The following is an 18,383-nucleotide window of genomic DNA, read 5'->3' on the forward strand; positions in this document are numbered from 1 at the left end:
CGAGGGGGTCTCGTGCTGCAACTGCTTTGGCCTTAGCCTGGGAAATGCAGATTCGGGTTCCAGGTTTTGGAACCTGGAACATCAGGTTCCAAAATGCAGCATCTGTAGTGCTGTCGATGCAGAGGGGCAGCCGACTTTAGTTTAAAACGCAACTCTGGCCGGGCGGGGTGGCTCAAGCCTGTAATCCCGGCACTTTGGGAAGCCAAGGCCGGGAGGATCGCGTAAGGCCAGGAGTTAGAGACCAGCCTGAGCAAGAGCCAGACCCCGTCTCTAGAAAAAATAAAAAAATTATAGCGGGGTATGGTGGCACACACCTGTAGTCCCAGCTACTCGGGAGGCTGAGACAGGAGGATCGCTTTAGCCCAGGAGCTTAAGGTTGCAGTGAGCTATGATGGCGCCACTGCACTCCCGCCTGGGCGACAGAGCAAGACACTAACCCTCTCACCAAAAAGAAAAAAAAAAAGGCTCTTACTGTAGGCGCCTGTTACAGGTGACACAGCTTAGAACTAGGCAGTTAACCTATCCATCTGAGCAGCACTTGCCTGTTCTCTGCTTGACACTCTTATACGTACGTTTGTTCCAACATCACTTTCTCAGAGAAGCCTTCCCAGGGTACCTTGCATAAAATTTTAACCATTTCCCCGCAACATCTCTGCCTTCCCGCTGTATTTCTCTCCATGGGACTTATCACTGTTCTGCTGCTTAGTCTAGTTCCTCTCATTAGAATGTAGGTATTTGTTGAATGAACCTTGGGGGGGTGTCAGCATTTTTTAATTGGTTTCCAAGTTGATGCAGGTGATCCTTGGGCCATGCCAAGGTTGCAACAATATTTTATTCTCAGATCGTTTTGTAATTCGTAGGCGTAGTGATTGGGTTTTCATGCTCATGGGTGAGATGTGCCTCCCTCATACCTTGTTTAGGACATCTGCACATTACCCATCTGATGTGAGAAAAAAGAAAAAACAAACATTCTATTTGGAAGACTGTGTGTTCCCTCAGGGTTGGAGCTTTTTCTCATTTGCCTCAGTAACTGCAGTTCCTATTGACATGTCTCCCTCAGGCCTGGTGGTGGGCTGAGCCTCCTACAAAACTTTCTAACCTACCCTGTTGCGCAGGGTGGGCAATAAAGACCTTCTAGGTCCGTAAGTGCGGCCTTTTGACTGAATCCAAGTTTTACGGAACAAATCCTTTTGTTAAAAGGGGTGCAGCAGAGAAAGATGAAGCTTTTCTTGTTTCCTCTGGTGTTTAAAAAAGAACAATCTTGAAATCAGAAGGCCACAGATTCCCCCACTCCTTTTCTTACATACCTAATCTTCGGTCTTTCATATTCACCTTCCCATTTTACAGGGAAGAAAACTGAGAGGCTTGGGGTGCCAACTTCATGCTTACTTCCCCTCCCTCAGTTATCTCCTGACCAGAGTTCTGTTTGCCCCCTTTCCTTAAGAGCCCCCCTCATTTCCTTCTCCACTACCAAAGCCAAGGACACAGGAGGCCAGAGACCAAGGAGTTCACAAGAAACTGATCTTTACTCAACAAAGTTCTACACAAGTGGAATCTCACGCCGCCTCGGCGCCAGTCCCCAGCACAGCACGGTAACAAATGGACAGATCTGGGAGCCCGCAGAGGGAAGAGGGTGAGGAGGGAAGGAGGGACACGGGAAACATGGAGAGAGGACTGCGGATCAAGGCCAGTCTGGGTCCACAGCCCTGGGCAGGGGAGAAGGTTGAGAAGCTGAAACTTCGTTGTGCAAAAACCAACCAAAAATAAATTAAAAAAATTAAATAGCTTTCTTAAAAAAAAAAAAGAACCAGGCTCCCCTTCCCTGAAGGTGTTTGGAGCCCCCATCTTGGGTGGAGAGGGGGTCACCAATCCCATCAGACAGCCAATCCATCCACACACCCCAGACCCTGTGGAGGATGCTCCAAAGAACTGGAATTACCAGAAAATTAAAAGGTATTAAAAAACTTTCTTTCTTTTTTTTCTTTTTTTTACAAATGGCTTCCAGAGACCTGCTCGAGTTTCACAGGGAGGGGGGGAAAAAACAGCTGAGTTATGGAATGTGCACTAAGTGCCCCTTGGAATAGAGGCAGCGCCTGATCCTGACCATGAGAAGACACAGGGCTAGGATGGGGGTGGGATCCAGGGCCCAGGAGGGATGGATGGAGCAGGCCCCAGCGATATGGGGCTCCAATCAAACCCCAAAACAAAAAGGGCCCCCCAAAAAAGCAGAAAGTGGGGAAGGAAAAAAGGGAAAACAGTGAATGTTAAGGGGACTGCAGGGCCCGGTTTCGGTTTCCTGGTCAACTTGGAAGTGACTATGCCCCCTCCCCCTCTGCGGGAGCCCCTCCCACCCTGACCATATCCCCAGCCAATCCCAGAAGGTTCTCCAGAATCTCTGCCCGTCTGGGCCCACTGGGTGCCCTAATGAGCAGGAAGTCCCAGGGTGATGGAGTGGGGAACAGTGGGTGCACCACTTCCCCTCCTCCAAGCCCTTGGGTTTCCTTCTTGGTGGCATTGCATAAGCCTTTGTCCTCTGTCATCAATTAAATGCCCCTACCCTGGCCATTGAGTTAAAACTCGCGCCTGACGCGTGAAAAAGGAGCTCTCAGAAGCAAAGAGGAACAGACTGCCCTTCAGGCTGCTGACAGAGTCGCAGTGGCTAGGTGCCAGCAGTTCTGGCCACCCCCAGCTCTCTTCAGGAAAAAGGTCCCAGCCCAGCATCTTCAAAAGCTGCTGGAGCACAGGAGAGGGAGAAAGGGCGACCTCTGGCCAGCCCCAGCTGCTCTGGTGGTCCCCACCCTGCTGGCTGGGCTAGGACAAGAACGGGGACACACTGGCTGAGGCTGCCACAAAGCTGGCAGGAAGTGTGCAGAGCAGGTCCTAAGCGTGCGTGTGCTGACAGGGCGGCCCCAAGGTAGCCCGTCCTCCTCCCCCCGCCCCGGGGTCCCGGCTGAGGCCCCCCACCCACCCAGCCCTCCCCAGTCACCACCAATTCCGGCAAAACAGCAGAAGCTTCTTAAACTCTAGATGCAGGTTACACGGAAGGCCTTACGGGTTAACTCAGGGGTTCACTAACTCTACTGTCTCCATGCAGTCGGGGAATGGTGGGGCGGCTGGCCCAGCCTCGCTGGCTGCAGCACCCGCACATGCGTGTGGCCACGTGTTTGTCCGTGTGAGTGTACGCGTCCCTACAAGGACCCCCCACCCCGCCTGCTTGCCCCTTGCCTCAAGCCGGACTCGGTCGGCCGTGTTGATTCCTCCCTCCCACGCGGCTGGCCCAGGGGGGCTGCCACAGAGGACCCCAGTGAGCACCCAGGGGCCCTTGCCCGACACGAAGTCCCACCCCCCTCCCTGTAGGATGAGCGTGGAGGCCCCACCCACCTGCCCGCCTGCCGGCCCGACAAGCCCAGCAAGGCAGGTGGACGGACGGACAGACGGACGGACGGGGAAGGCGTCTGGATTTGGGTCCCACTCACTCCTCCCTAACCCCCCTTGACCAGGGCACAGCGACTTCTGGACGCAACGCGCTCCCCAGCAATCCCTCCGACGACGACGCAGACAGAAACCTGCAGGGGGACAAAGAGAGTCAGAGCCCGGGCCCCTTCAGCCCCAGAGACAGCACTGACCGCTGAGCCGGGCACCAGCCCCTCACCTGGCAGTCTCCATGTTCGCCTAGACCCCGTAGAAGGCCGCCAGCCTCTCCTTGAGCAGCGGCGGGAACTGCTCTGAGAACTGCTGCCAGTTGTCCTCCCCGACTTGGTCTTTGAAGCCGTGGAGAATCTGTGGGAACGCAGCGGGTGACAGGTGGGCCAGGGCAGGATGAGACGAGCTCACCTGTCCCCAACCCTGCCTGTCCCTTGCTCCTGTCCTCCCACCCTGCCCCCTGCCAGAGGGTCTCCTCCCTGCTCCCTCCCAAGACTTGACAGGGCCCAGCGGGAGCCCCACCTTATAAAACATGTCCCGAAGGTCATCCTTCGGGCTCACCCAGGAGGCTACAGCATCGCAGAAGAAAATAAAGTCCTGAAACGTGACGGATCCCATGTGAGGGGCCGCCCGAGCCCAGCTCCCGCACCTTCCCTCAGAGCCCAGCTGCCCCAACCTGCACGACGCCCCCAGGGTTGACACCGATCATCATGCAGATGCCTCGGAAGGCAGAGTCCTTCTCCTCGTTGTCCCTGATGTTCCTGAGCGATGTGCACCTGTGAGGGTCAGGGAGCAGTGGGTCAGTGGCAGATCCGGTCTGGGCAGGACAAGTATCTTTGGGGGCTGGGGGGTGTGGAGAGCACAGACGGTCAGTGAGTGGGTCTGGGACATGCATCTACGGGGATATGACTAGGGCTGGGAGGGCAGAGGTGAGGGAAGGGGTCAGGCCTGTCCCGCCCACCACCCAGCAGGCCTGACACAGATGGGCACACACCAAGGCCGGATGAACTGCTGCAGCATGGGTGCTACCTCCTGTGGGCACACGTAGCCCAGGCGGCCGATGGTGATGGCTGGAATGGCAGAGGGACTCGTCAGGCGACCTGCAACCCTGAGCGGCCCCGGGACGGTACGTGGCGGGGCCTCTGGCACGAGGCACCGAGCCCCGCCCCACGGGCCCCAAGGGAATGGCTCCTCTGGCCAGCCTGGGCCCCTCAGTTTGGCCCCGCCAGAGTCTCCTCCCCGTCCCATCTGGTCTCTCCCCAGGGCGCTCCCAGCCCAGAACCCCACCTCCAGGATGAGGGCCAGGAAACAGGCCAAGGCCTAGTGCCCACCTGTGTTTTCCAGCAGCGTCTTGGGCGTGTTGGGTCTGTTAATGATCTCCACCAGGTTGTTCAGGACCATCTGCACGTAGGGCTGCATCTCTGCCCCTGGGGGAGCACCCGATCAGAGCCCTGCACAGCCCACGCCACCTACAGTGGGCCAGCCAGGGGTACAGCCCCCTCACTCACTAACCCCAATGCCATCCAGAGACTGGCCAACCACTACCAGTGAGGGAATAAAGGCTCTTCTCCACCTTATCCCCAACCAGAGACACACCCATGCCCTCCAAACACCAGAGTCTTCTCTGGAGTCCCCATCAGACACTAGGATGACACCACACTGCCTAACCTCCCTGGGAAAAAAGCCAAAGCCATCCAACCAATCCCAATGGGTCTTTCAGCCAACTGTATGAAATGGTCTAATCAGAATACCCCCCTGGTCCTTCTCTTTGAATAAGCCAATCACAAATAGCCTTGCAGCCATTTGGCTCCACCCCTGAGGAAAACACACAGACCCATCTTCCCACCCCGGGCCAATGGGAGGCTTCCTTTAAGGGGCGCTGTCAGTCAGAGAGAGGCTCCCGCCCCCAGGCTAGGAACAGGCCAATGGGGCCTGAGTGTTCTCACAGGGCACTCACCCATTTGCATGCAGATCTCGCCGATGGCCCAGGTGGCATTGTTGCAGACAGAAATGAACTCGGGGTTCAGGTTGGTGCCCAGGATGGGCATGAACTCAGCTGGTGGGGAGACAGAGGGGTGCTGAGCAGGAAGGCCAGCCAGGGTGAGCTCCAGCACCCAGCCTGACAGGCCCCATCAGACAGTACGAATACATCCCAGTGGGTCACAGTCCTCCCCGGGCATTTGTGCATCACTTGAGGCCGGGACTGAGATCATCGATTAGGGACAAGGGGAATGTCATACCGATACAGGGCTTGACGTGGATGAAGCAGGCTTTGGTGAGGTCCCCAAGGAGGGCGAAGGAGCTCTGCCGGACCTCTGGCATCGAGTCCTGGGGGTCCAGGAAGGGTCAGTGTGGCAGGGTTCCCCTCCTCCTCCCCCCAGGGCAACCGATGGGGCACGGTCCCTTGTGCTTGTCCTGACCCTGCCACTTCCCAGTCGTTCCTTGACCTCTCTAGCCTCCAGCCCACATCTGTGAATGGGGTTGGCAGTGCACCCTGGGGACTCAGAAGGCACAGGACCCAGAGAGTGCTTTACTCAGGGCGCCGCTACAGAGGAGAGCAGGCATTGCTGCTGCCCATCCTGACATATAGTCATCCTCAGGATCTGTAGGGGATCGGTTCCCAGGCCCCAGCACATACCAACATCCACAGATGCCCCAATCCCTGCGATAGAGTGGCGTAGTATTGGCGTATAACCTACACATATGCTCCTGGCTGTGATCAAACCACCTCTAGATTATTTATAATATCTAATATAATGTAAATGCTATGCTATATAAATAGTTGTTATACATGTTAAGTAACAATCATAATAATCAGAAGCTTTTTTTTTAAAGGGTTCCTTCTCCCTGACATCCTTTGGGCACAAGCAGGGCCACGAGTCCCCCCGGGGCAGCCCACACAGGCTGTTGGATGTTGTCACTGTGCAGGTGATGGTGGGTGTCCCTGGGCACACCTCAGGCACAGCCTGTGTGGGGCACCCACTCACCTGCATGCACTGGAAGAGCAGCGTCATGATGTTGCTTCGGGCCACCAGCTGCTCCACGTGGCCGCCCAGGCCCTCGGCCAGGCCGCTGAGCAGGTCCAGTGCCACGATCATGAAGTCCTTGTCAGGGGCCTCGTACTGCTCGGGGTGCTGGGTGTACATCTGGGCAAAGAAGGAGGTGGGGAGGCAAGTGAGGGGAGTGGCCTGGGGCCCAGACAGCAGCAGCAGGGGAGGTGGGTGGGCCTCAGGGGGTGGAGGTGCTCACCATGGCCTGGGCCAGCGTCTTCTGCACCAAGGTGACACAGCGTTGGTAGACAGGCTCGCAGTAGGGCAGGAAGCCGCTCTGCAGGGCGGTGGCCACTGATGACAGGCACTGGCAGGAAGGAAGGCAGGAGAGGGGAATTCAGGTGAGGTGGGGCATGCAGGGGTGCAGGACGGGGCCTGGAGCCCACTCACCTCCAGCAGTGGGAAGAGGTCCTTGTCCTCGTCCTTGAGCTCATTCCACTTCTGGATCAGCGGAGGCATCAGCTTCTGGATGTATTCCTGGAGGGGGGCAGGAAGTTGGGGCTCCCTGGGTCAGGGTTGAGGAGACTCAGAGGCACCTGTCACTTCAGAAGCGAGACCTGGACTCCCACCGTGGCCTGCCATATGGCCAGACTTCCAGATCCTTCTCCTTCTTCGCACCTGGCCAAGCACCACCCTCCCCACCTGCCCCCCTACCCAGGAGCCTGGGTCACTGCCTCCTGGTCCCCATGGGTCCCTGAGCCACCGCAGCACAGCACTTACCACGCTGTCTCATAACTGTCTTTCCTGCTAGACTGGGAGGAGGGCCAGGGCAGGGGACCAGATCTGTCTGTCTGCCTGTCCAGGTCACTGGATGCCAAGGAGCACAGGGATAGGGAGGCAGGAGCTGCTCTGGGGTCTCACCGGCTGGTTAAGGTGGTGGCCCACAGAGTCGGCCAGGGTGCCGATGGCATCGTAGAGGATGAGCAGGTTCTTGTGCTGGTACTTGCCGAAAGCGAAGACGAGGGTGTCCAGGATGTAGCTGAGGTAGGGCACCAGCTCCGTGCAGGCCTCCTCCTCTAGGGTGGCAAAGGCACTGGCGGGAGGGAGGGCAGGGCAGGAGGTCTCAGTGGACCCCAGCAGGTGGCACCAGGCCCCGGGCAGCTGGGGAGGGTGTGCTCGGGATCAGCCAGTACGAATACGAGAGAAATCAGTGCCACATCAGCAGTCACAGGTGTCATCACTTCCCAGAGGGGGTGCAGGCAGACAGTGGGGGCTGTGGGGTCAAAGGTCAAGGGTCACCTGCAGGCTGCCTCCTGCACCCTCTTGTTGCCATCCAGGATGCGTTTGAGCAGCTCCGTCATGAGAGGCTTGAGGTGCATGTCAGGTGGCTGGCTGACCACCCAGTGGGCGTAGCGGCTCAACGTCCAGCAGGCGATGGAGCGCACCAGGGCCTTCTTGTCCGACAGGCACTGGATGAGGTGTGGGATCAGCTCCGGCAGGTATGGCACCATGCCCTGCATGCAGCCTGCAGCGACCGGGAAACAAGACGGATGGGTCAGCTGGGCCCAGCCACAGCCGCCCTAAGGAGACAAAGGATGAGCCCCACCTGACAGATGAGGAAACTGAGGCTCAGAAGTTAAATAACAGTCATTTCACAGAGCCAGGGAAAGACAGGGGCAGGACAGGAAACAGAATAGGCATATCTCATCGCAAGGGGGCATGTTGTCTTATCCCATCACTGGTTAATGAGACATCTGCCACCATGCACAGTGAACCGGACTTCGGGGCCAGCAGTGACCCAGATGGATGGAAGGCACTTTGCATCTGAACCCCTCCTTAGATGTGTGTGATTTTTCTTTTTCTCTTCATTAGCTTTTTAAAAATTTTTTAATCTTTTTAGAGATTAGATCTCCACCCAGGCTGGAGAACACTGGCACAACCATAGCTCACTGTAACCTCGAACTCCTGGGCTCAAGCGATCCTCCTGCCTCAGCCTCCTGAGTAGCTGGAACTACAGGCACAAGCCACCACGCTCAGCTAATTTTTAAAAATTCTTTTTGCCGAGACAGGGTCTTGCTATGTTGCCCAGGTTGGTCTCAACCTCCTGGGCTCAAGCCATTCTCCCACCTCAGCCTCCCAAAGTGCTGGTATTCCAGGTGTGAGCCACCGCACTCAGCCTTCTTAAATCATAAACATAACTTTAGTGGACCCAGATAATCATATACCCCCAGTAATCCAAGACACTGAAATCTATTTTTACCAGCGTGAGGTCAACTCCCTTAGATATTATCCCATCAACACCCAATACACCTAACATCACCTGTTAATATATGCCCACAAATCACATAATGTATTACATGCCTATCAATATAAGATATATTAATCATCTATTGCATGTGGAAACCTTTTCTTAGACAAATTTTAAAAACTTTCCGAGTTGAAGGTTCCTCCTGCCTTGCCTGAAATGTTTCGGGCACGTCTGGGTGCAGAGGCAGTCTCTGGTAACAAACTCGAAAAGCCCTCCTGTAATCCAAGTTTTATGTCCCATCAACACAAAGGAAGCCTGAAAACCATGTCAATCACTGGGCGCCATCTTGAGTTTAGGAACCTCCACCGCCCCTGGGCACTATGCATTCTAGCAGGCCCGTCTCACAGCCAGCAACAGGTATGAGGACGAGCTGCACCCCGGGGGACTGTGGAAGTGGCACCAATTTCTCTGCACTTCTGTTTCCCCATCTATGAAACTGGGATCTCACAACCACCTCATCAAATGGTGGTGAGGACTGAACGAGTTCGTGTACCTAAGCCCACAGGGCGAAAATGCAGAAGTACCTGTTGTTATTGCTGTTGTAACTACACTTACAACATCCAAAGAATTGCCTGCCCCTGAGAATGAAGGAGAGGGCTTGCATTTTGGGGTTTTGGGGGTTCCTTTCAGGCCCATGGGCCAAGGAGAAGGCAGAGATCTCAGAGCTATTTGGAGGGTGGGTAAGTAGGTCTCCGGGAAGAACTCGAGCATAGCGTCGCCAGTGCTGCGGGGCTGCATCCATGGTCTCATGCCAGCATGGGGTCCATGGTCTCATACCAGCACGGGGTCAGAGGTCAGGCACAGATAGGCCAGGTGGGCACTCACCCTCGGCGATGGCGCCCAACACCAGGATGCCCGACTCCTTGACCACCCACTCAGGGTGGAAGAGGAGGCCCTTGAGTAGCGGGAGGAGGTGGGGCAGCAGTTCCTCCCGGAAGACGTTGGCAAGGACATCCAGTGCAGCCGCTGAGCATTTCCCTGGGGGACGGGGTGGGGGATACACTGTGGGACAGGCTCAGGGAAGCCCATCAGGCAAGCGGCTGCCCCTCCTTGACAGCACCCCGCAGGATCAGAGAGATCAGAATCAGAATCTTCAAGATCTGCTCTGCATCGACTTCTGGTCACCTCCCAATAGAGAGCCCAGGGGCTGCCATCCCCCACCCCCGGGCCGGCCACACACTCAGATTCCAGTCCGACAGAGCATCATCGTCATCATCATCCTCTGCATCCTCAGAGCCGTCGGGCCGCTCAGCCTCGTGGGGCAGTGTCACCGTGCGAGACTTGTGGAAGCGCGGCTTGATGTCCTGCTCGCTGTCGGGGACTGCCTCGTCTTCCTCCACATCCCCCTGGGGGCCGGGCAGACTGCTAAGTACCGCCGGGATTCCAGCCCCAGCAGCCCCGCCTGCGCCCACCCATGCCTGGTTGCCACCCTGCCTGACCTTGAGCAGGATGATGTCAATTTCTGAGTACTTCATCCCATTTACCAGGATGGGGATCAACCTGTCGGAGAGAGGCCGTTTGTCGGGCTACAGGGGGCCCCCAGCTACGGCAGGGGGGTGGGGTGGGGGGGACAGCAGAGGTGCAAGCAGGGCCACCAAGCCATAGAGCACACTGTGCCCCACACGCCCACACCACTTGTTGCCATCCATTCATTTCCCTTTGGAGGACGATTCCAACCCAGTCTCAGCCAGCACGATTAGAACAGAGCTGACACCACGGCTGGCTCCACAGGAAGGCTCTTGCCCCAGACCTGGCCACTCCCTGCATACACCGAAAATTTTGACCTGCTTGGCAAGGGTCTTATCACTCCCCAGGACCCATCCAGCCAGCCCCAGACTACCAGACCACAATCAATAGTGATTCAGAGACAGGCCAGTGATCCAAGTTGGTCAAGGAGAGTCAACTATAGAACTCTTGTTGGAGAGACTGGTCAAGAGAGAATTTGTTAACTCTGAGGTTCCTAAGCTGAAAGGGTGCAGAAGGCCCTGGCACTACCAAGAAGGAAGGTCGTGCCTGAGGACGAAGCCAACACAAAGGAAGCAGATCTGAGGCTACACAGATGCCTTTCACATCCTTTGAGCACCTGGATCCAGCCATGCCTGAAACCTTTGTTGATTTTTCATTTATGCCTATCAATTACTTAATTTCTACGTCATTAAAGCTGCATTCTTCATTTTTTTTTTCTCAAGAGATGGGGGTCTCACTCTGTCGCCTAGGCTGGAGTACAGTGGTATGATCATAGCTCACCGCAACCTCAAACTCCTGGACTCAAGTGATCCTCCTGCCTCAGCTTCCCAAGTAGCTGGGACTACAGGTGCGTACCACCACACCTGGCTAATCTTTAAAATTTTTTGTAGAAACAAGGTCTCACTGTGTTGCCTAGACTGGTCTGGAACTCCTAGCCTCAAGTGATCCTCCCACCTCAGCCTCCCAAAGTGCTGGGATTACAGATGGGGGCCCCCGCATGTGGCTACATTCTTATCGTATACAATTTAATGTACACAGACTGAAAAGAAACTGACAAGCAGGACTTGGACTGGGGCAACACAAGAGGGGACCAGAAGGGAAGGCAGAGGCGCAGCGAGGGCTCGAGGCTGGGGAGGGACAGAGGCAGGAGTGGTACTCACTGGACTAGATGGGAGGCCAGGACTTCCTTGCAGATGGGCTGCTCGGCCAGCGTCAGCCAGAACTCACAGGCCTCGAGGGCCACATTTTCGTCGTGGTCCTGTGTCCTCTGCAGCATGTACTGCGGCAGGAGGGAGAGGGAGAGGCAGAGGCAGAGGCTTAGGCCCAGCCCAGCTTGGGGAGGCTCCCTGCCCCCCCCAAGTGGCCGCCCACTTGCCCTCCGGGGCTGGCCAGGGTCAGGCACACCTGGATGATGCTGTGCATGTGAGGAATAAGCCTGTCAATGCGAACTTCCAGAAGCATCACCAGGGCGCGGCACACATTCTTCCGCACTTCCGGGTCATCATCCACGGCCAGGGCAAACAGGTGCTGTGGGAAGAGGCAGGGTCAGCTCTGGCAGGCTCTCAGTCCTCACACTCTGTCCTCGCCCCCGGCTGGGTGGCCCACCTCGATGAAGGTGTCAATGTTGTCCATCAGCGCCTGGGCCCGGTCCATGATGAACTGGTTCACACAGGCGATGGCGTGGGACCTGGCAGGGAGTGGGCACATAGGTCACCCCTGACCCCACCCATCCACCAGCCCGCCTTCCTGGAAGCCACACGCACCGGATCTTGGGGCTGCAGTGCTTGAAGAACTGCAGGAACTTGGGGATCATGATATTGAGGGGCCTGTTGAGGGCATCGCTATCCAGAAGCTCCGACGAGTCTTCGCAGATCTTCTGCAGGGCTCCGAAGGCTCCCTGAGTGGACAGGGGCAGAGAGATGGGTGTGGCTGCAGGTACCAGCCCCGGTTACGGCCCTGGCCCCAGCACCCACTGGGGCCCAGCCACTGCTTGTTGCCTACCTCACAAGTGTTGTAATCCTCTGAGTTGAGCAGGTTACACAACTGGGGCAGCAGCTCGGGCCACATCTGCAGCTCGCCTTTGGAAGCGATGGTGGTGATGAGGATGCCTAGGGCGGCAGGAAATGGGGAGAGGAGAAAAGGACACTGCCTTGGGCTGGGCGAGGGCTGCCTAGCACCTCACCCTCCCCACCAGGCACCCACGGTGCTGCCTTTCTGCCCACTTGCCCATGCACGCCCTCCACACCTCTTTTGAGATGGATACAAAGAGAGGGTTCTTGTTGATTGTGCAAGCATCCTCTGAGCCTAACTGTGAGCCACCTCTGTTCCAGGCCCTGGGATATAGCATGGAACAAAACACAAAGTCCCTGCCCTGGGAGAGCCGGAGGGAGGCCGTGAGGTATATCTGAATCACAACAGGACCAGGGGGCCGCATGCCAAGGACTAAGGGGGGGAATAAAACAGAAAAGGCAGCTAGAAATAGCTGTGGGTGAGGATAGCGACTTTAAATTGGGTGGCCAGAGTGGGCCTCATCACGGTGACGTTGTCGCAAAGATCTGAAAGGAGAGGAAGGCTCCAGGGAAGGAGCCACGCAGGTACCTGGGAAAAGAGTATCCCACACACAGGGATGGGGCCCTACAAAGGCCCGAGGATGGGACAGGCGTGGCATGCCCATAGATGGGCCGGAAGCCAGTGGGGCTGAGCAGACTGGGAGGTAAGGGCAGAGAGGTGGCGGGCGCAAGTTGTGCTGGGCTGCAACCACGGGAACAATTTAGCCAGTATATTAGAAATGCGGGCACCATATGTGGCAGGCATCTGAGAGCACAGTGGAAGCATCTGGCAACAGAGCTGAATACAGGAGTTGTCAGTGCAGACGTGGCACTGACTGCCACGAGATGGCAGTGTTTCCCAGGGGTGGAAGCTGCCACTGGGAGAAAGGTGCTCCCTGCAGCAGTTGGGTACAAGTTGAGGACACCCAGGTGCAGTCCCCATCCTACCTGGTCTGTGTAGTGTTGGACACATCACCTACCTCTGTGCCTCTAACCCTCAATGGGGATAAAGAATATCAGCCTCCTATGGCTACTGGCAAGTTTCAATTACTTAATCCAAGACTTAGCGCTGAGCCTGGCACCCAGAATGAGCTCAGTGAGCCTATATCCTTCGGCTGGCCTAGGAGGGGGTGTTGTTGGGGCTAAGAGTCACTGTTTTTTTTTTTTTTTGTCAAGACGAGATCTTGCTACATTGCCCAGGCTGGTCTCAAACTCCTAGACTTAAGCGATCCCCCTGCCAAAAGTCACTTTTAACAGAGGCAGCAGGCCACCAGATCAGCACTTCTGGCAGGACCCAGCATCTAGCTGAAATTTAATACTACCTTTCTGTCCACTGCATTTAAATTTTTTTTTTTTTTTTTGAGACAGTCTCACTGTGTTGCCCAGGCTAGAGTGCCGTGGCGTCATCCTAGCTCACAGCAACCTCAAACTCCTGGGCTCAAGCGATCCTCCTGCCTCAGCCTCCCGAGTAGCTGGGACTACAGGCATGCGCCACCATGCCCGGCTAATTTTTTCTATATATTTTTAGTTGTCCAATTAATTTCTTTCTAATTTTAGTAGAGACAGGGTCTCACTCTTGCTCAGGCTGGTTTCGAACTCCTGAGCTCAAACAATCCGCCCGCCTCGGCCTCCCAGAGAGCTAGGATTATAGGCATGAACCATCCCGCCCGGCCCACTTCATTTAATTTTAACGTTAACTTCCCTTTACTGAAGCAAATTTGTCTTTTCATTTAAAACAGTTACGCGCATATCATTTCCTTTTAAAAGGATTTTTTTTTTTAGACAGGGTCTCACTTTGTCTCCCAGGCTAGAGTGCAGTGGTGCAATCATAGCTCACTGCAGCCTCGAACTCCTGGGCTCAAGCGAACTCCTGGCATCGTGAGTAGTTGCGACTACAGGTGTGCACCACCAGGACCAGCTTGAAAGCAATTTTTTAAAGTTGACATAGATTTAGAGGAAAAAACCAAATCACTAACAAATAGTAGCATTAGTATTTATCAGTAGTGAAAAACCTTCAGGTGAAATTGCTTCAGTTAATCCTTAGTCATCCTGTAACTTTCCCGGGCAGCCTTCCGGGAGTTAGGAAGGCTCCTCAGAGTGTCCTCAGAGGCCGAACCCCCCTGCCCCTCTCACCGATGGTGGCTCGGATGAGCGAGGACGCGTCGCCAATGTTGTTGAGACATTCCTGTTTGATAAAGTCGGCCACGGGCGGCGGGAAGCTCTGGTAATGCGCCTTCACATTGTTCTTGAGAATGAGGCCGCTGAGAGAGCGGGTTGGCTCATCTAGGGGGAGAGGGCCGAGGTTCAGGGGGCCACGGGGGAGAAGGGAGGGTCCAGCCGCCTGGAGGGGCGCATGGGCGTACCTTCTGACTTGAGTCTGGTCAGGACGAAGATCAGGTAGTTGTTGAAATCAGGAAACTGGTTGAGTTGTTTGAGTTTCTGCCAGGCTGTTAAGGGACTTGGGAGACAGGGGCCTTCCCCATGCAGGACCCCCTCACTGTCATGTTGCTGAGAGCACCTCTGAATACTGGGACCAGGCAGCCACCTCCTGAGGTCCCCCTGATCAATCCCTATGCCCACAACAACATAGAACATTCCAGACACATCAAGTTCACACGAGGAGCAAGATGGAATGCCTGAGCTCCCCGACCACTCCTGAAGACCCAGCCAGAGCAGGAGAGGACTGGAAAACCCTGCTCCTCTGAAGGTGGCAGCCACTACTCAGCCCTGCTCACTAGCAGTCCAATGGTAACTGCTTTATTTCAAATAAAAAACAAGCAAAGGAATCCAAACTTTCAAGTGGAACTTGCTAATGTTTTAAAGATTAAAAACTTTTAACTTCTAATATTTTAAACAACCAACTAGGAAGAAGAAATTTTAACCACAAAGCCCAAATAAAACCCATGTGGCAACTAAATGTGCCCCCCCTCACCCAAGCCCACACTTCCTCCCACTTGGACAGGACAGATTGGACTCCAATCTGACAGGGCTGGCCTTCCCATCCTAGCTCCACTGCTTTCTAGCTGCGACCTTGGGCAAGTCATTTGGCCTCTCAAAACCTTGATTTACCCATCTGTAAAATGGAAACAGCAAGATTACCTACTATAATTCATAATTAGTGGAGTAAAATGCTCAATGAACATTAGAAATTTTCATTATTTTCCACAATGATCCATCCCTCAGCTCTGGGAGTGGGACCCAGAAATTCTAATCCTTAATTCTCTGTCCTCAAGTCCTCACTACACAGAAAAAGTCAGCCCCCCTCTCTCTCTCTGGCCTTCAAGGGCTGTAGATGTCTGCCGGGCTCCCCCAGCCCCGGAAGGAAGGAAGGATACATCCTGCACGATGCGCTGCGTGGCTGTGTTGGGCGACTGCGAGTCTTTGAGCAGCTGCAGGACCTGCTGCAGGCCCTGCTCGTCCGGCTGCCAGTCCATGGCGCAAGGCGAGCTGCGGGGGTAGGGGCCAGGATCAGCGCTTGGTCTCTGGGGCTCCGTGTGAGACCCGGGTTGAGCCCCTGAGGCCGCAGGAGCCGCATGACGACGGGAGCGCCCTCGGCGGACAGGAGGCGGCCGCCGGTCCACGCCTGCCCAAGTGCGGGGTCCCCGCCAGCTGCGCCATCCTCGGCCGCGCAGTCGCGGGCACGGGAGCGCAGGAGGAGGGATGTGGAAGCGGGCCACCGGCGGCGGCGGCGGGGCCCGGCGGATCCTCATCGGGCCCACCCCAGAGCCCTCGTCCCAGGGCGGCCCATGCTGCCGCCCCCGGCTGCGAGCCCTAAGGCTTCCACCTCCCTCGCAGCGGCTGGGCGAGGGCTCAGCCTCCTCCACGTCCAGGGGCCCCGCCCCAGACCGCGATAGGGCCCCGGCCCCCGTGGTCTCCCCGGTGCAGGCACGGTCCCTGAAGATTCCCCTTCTCCCGAAATCCGCTCCTCAAGCTCCGCCAGATCCCAGCGGCCTCCTGCCCTGGTTCGGTTCCTGAGCTTCCCCAGGTGCACGGTCCCAAGACGCTCCGATTGTCCCGATCCCTCTCGCCTCCCCTAATCCAGCCCTTGAAGCTCAGCGGTTGCCAGACGCCCCCCTTTTCTGGCCTAGCCAGACCCCGTCCAGCGATTCCCCTTAATCAGGCCCGAAGCGGTCCCCAGATGGATCCCCACTGCCTCTTCGAATGAGAGCCAGTCAAGCCCGCCCAACCTGCCACAGAAACCCCCTGGACAGGTCCCTGTCGCCTTCCCCAATCAGGTCTGGCCAAACGTTCCCCCGCCAGCCTCCGCCCCAGTCAGCAGTAACTCCTGCTGACGGATCTCTGCTGCCTCCCCCTATCAAGTTCGGTCAAGCCCCCCACCACCTTGAGTCGGAAACCCCCTAGGTCCGATCCCTGCAGCTTCCCCCAGTTAGGCCCTGAAGCACTCCCCTCAACGGATCCCAGCGACGCCTCGCCGTGAGACCCAGCAAAGCCCTCTAGGCAGAAGTCTGACGCCCCTCCCTACCAGGGCCCAAGAAGGTCTCCCCCCCAACTTTTCAATGTGGCCTCCCCCAATCAGACCCAACCAAGCCCCGCCGAAACAGGCACCCACACACACCGATCCTCACGACGTCCCCCAATCAGGCCCCAAGCAGTCCCCAGACACTTCCCCCAATCAGATCCCCTCCAGTCCGACCCTAGCCGCCCCACTGGCCCTCTTCTCGCGGCACCCCAACCTGGCCTGGCTCCGAGGCCCCACCCCCTAAGCTTGGCTCGGTTCTCCCCCTCCCCCGCCCGGCCCGTTCTCGCTGCCTCGCCGATCGGGCCCAACCGGGTTCCCGGCCTTCTCGGGTCGGGCGCGGCCCCGACGCCCAGGCCGCGCGCGGCGCAGGCCCGGTGCCCGGCGGGGGTCGATACAAGCCGGGACCGAGCAGGTCGGACTCTGAATGAGGCCCACTTACCGGGCCCCGGGCAGCAGCGGCGGCGCCTCGCGCTGAGGCTTCTCCAGAGACTCACGCGAAAGGAGGGAGCCAAAGAGAGGGAATTAAAAAAAAAAAAAAAAAAAAAAAAACACGCGGCCGCAGATGAGCCGCGGCGGCTTCCGTACTCTGTTCAAACTTGTCCCGCTGAACCAATCGGAAGATTCTGCCATCACACGTGGTCCGGCACTGGGGAAACCCGGACCCAGCCTGGGCCGGGTCACGTGACAAAAGAGTTGCAGTCCCGTTGGGCCTCTCTAGCCTGGCGGTCCTCCCAACGACTCGTTTCCTTAGCATCTCAAGCTGGCCGGATCGCAGCTCTTCGCTGGAGCCTGGAGTTTGTATTGCGTAGGCCCCACGCCGTAGGGACTCGCTCGTGTGATGCACTCGGGAACCTCTCGGCCAGAGTCACCGGTGCCCTTGTCACCCCCTCCTCTAAAAACTGAACTGTGCCTCCCTTCCCCCTCCAGAAGTACTTGGTAGGAATACCAAGGAAAGAGCTGAGGGACTGAGCCTGGGTGGACTTTATACCCCCAGACACAAAGGAAAGAAAGCAGGACAAAGGGAGTGCCTGAGATGGGCTGGGTTCCTACAGAAGCCTCGGCCACATTCTGTGTTATCTTCCGATACTGACAGTTTTTAAAAGAAGATCAAAATAACCACAAGGATAGAAATTTTTTTTTCCTTCCTTATTCTTCAGCATCAAAAGGATATAAAATTTTAAATAAAATGAAATTAATAAAATGAACTTTGGAGCAAATCTAATCCCCTTCCCTACCTTAAATTGAATGAGGTGGAACAGCCCGGAAAACTTATGGCAGGGTCATGAAGAAAGAAATCTTCGTGATCTTGGCGTGGTCTGAAGACAGGAGGGCACCGTTTTTCCTTCTCTTGAAAACAGAGTGGCTAGGAAAGAGCTGGAACGTCCCAGTTTCCCCTCCTGGCCCCGCCGATAACAAGGTAGGCGACTGCCTGCCACTCGGAGCCTCGATTTCCCCACTTGTCTATTGGGTGTAAGAATAGTTTCTCGGTTAGAGATAATCCCAGTTAAGCAATACCTGGCCAGACCTAAATTGTTTTTTTAAAAACTGGCTTTTACCCAGCGAGACTCAAGGCTATCCTTTCACTATATTCATCCCCTCCCTAAACCAATATTTACTGGGGCTCTAATCCCAAAGGACAACCCAGTCCCGCCCTGACGGACTTTCTG

General features: G+C 56.2%; 1 protein-coding gene across 2 annotated transcripts; it reads right to left on the reverse strand.

The window, feature by feature from the left end:
• Positions 1-1,507: 1,507 nt before the first annotated feature.
• TNPO2 (transportin 2) lies at positions 1,508-16,420 on the reverse strand. 2 transcript variants are annotated; one of them, XR_001137355.1, is made up of 24 exons: positions 15,572-15,704; positions 14,600-14,675; positions 14,370-14,519; positions 12,190-12,296; positions 11,952-12,085; positions 11,794-11,875; positions 11,593-11,715; positions 11,349-11,467; positions 10,161-10,221; positions 9,902-10,067; positions 9,547-9,699; positions 7,713-7,938; positions 7,335-7,506; positions 6,864-6,950; positions 6,673-6,780; positions 6,411-6,569; positions 5,664-5,751; positions 5,381-5,479; positions 4,755-4,850; positions 4,418-4,493; positions 4,100-4,199; positions 3,946-3,992; positions 3,653-3,780; positions 1,508-3,566 (listed from the first exon to the last, which is right to left on the reverse strand). XR_001137355.1 is itself a non-coding variant. In XM_012641424.1 (24 exons), exons 1-23 carry the CDS (start codon positions 15,944-15,946, stop codon positions 3,673-3,675), a joined length of 2,940 nt encoding a protein of 979 aa, XP_012496878.1. In that variant the 5' UTR covers positions 15,947-16,420; the 3' UTR covers positions 1,508-3,566; positions 3,653-3,672. The 2 variants fall into 2 exon arrangements, 1 of the variants encoding a protein (XP_012496878.1); XM_012641424.1 differs by having other exon boundaries at positions 3,946-4,020; positions 15,572-16,420.
• Between the last annotated feature and the right edge of the window lie 1,963 nt (positions 16,421-18,383).

This window comes from Propithecus coquereli, unplaced genomic scaffold (genome assembly GCF_000956105.1).
Source record: "Propithecus coquereli isolate 6110/MARCELLA unplaced genomic scaffold, Pcoq_1.0 Scaffold164, whole genome shotgun sequence".
Lineage (NCBI taxonomy): Eukaryota > Metazoa > Chordata > Mammalia > Primates > Indriidae > Propithecus > Propithecus coquereli.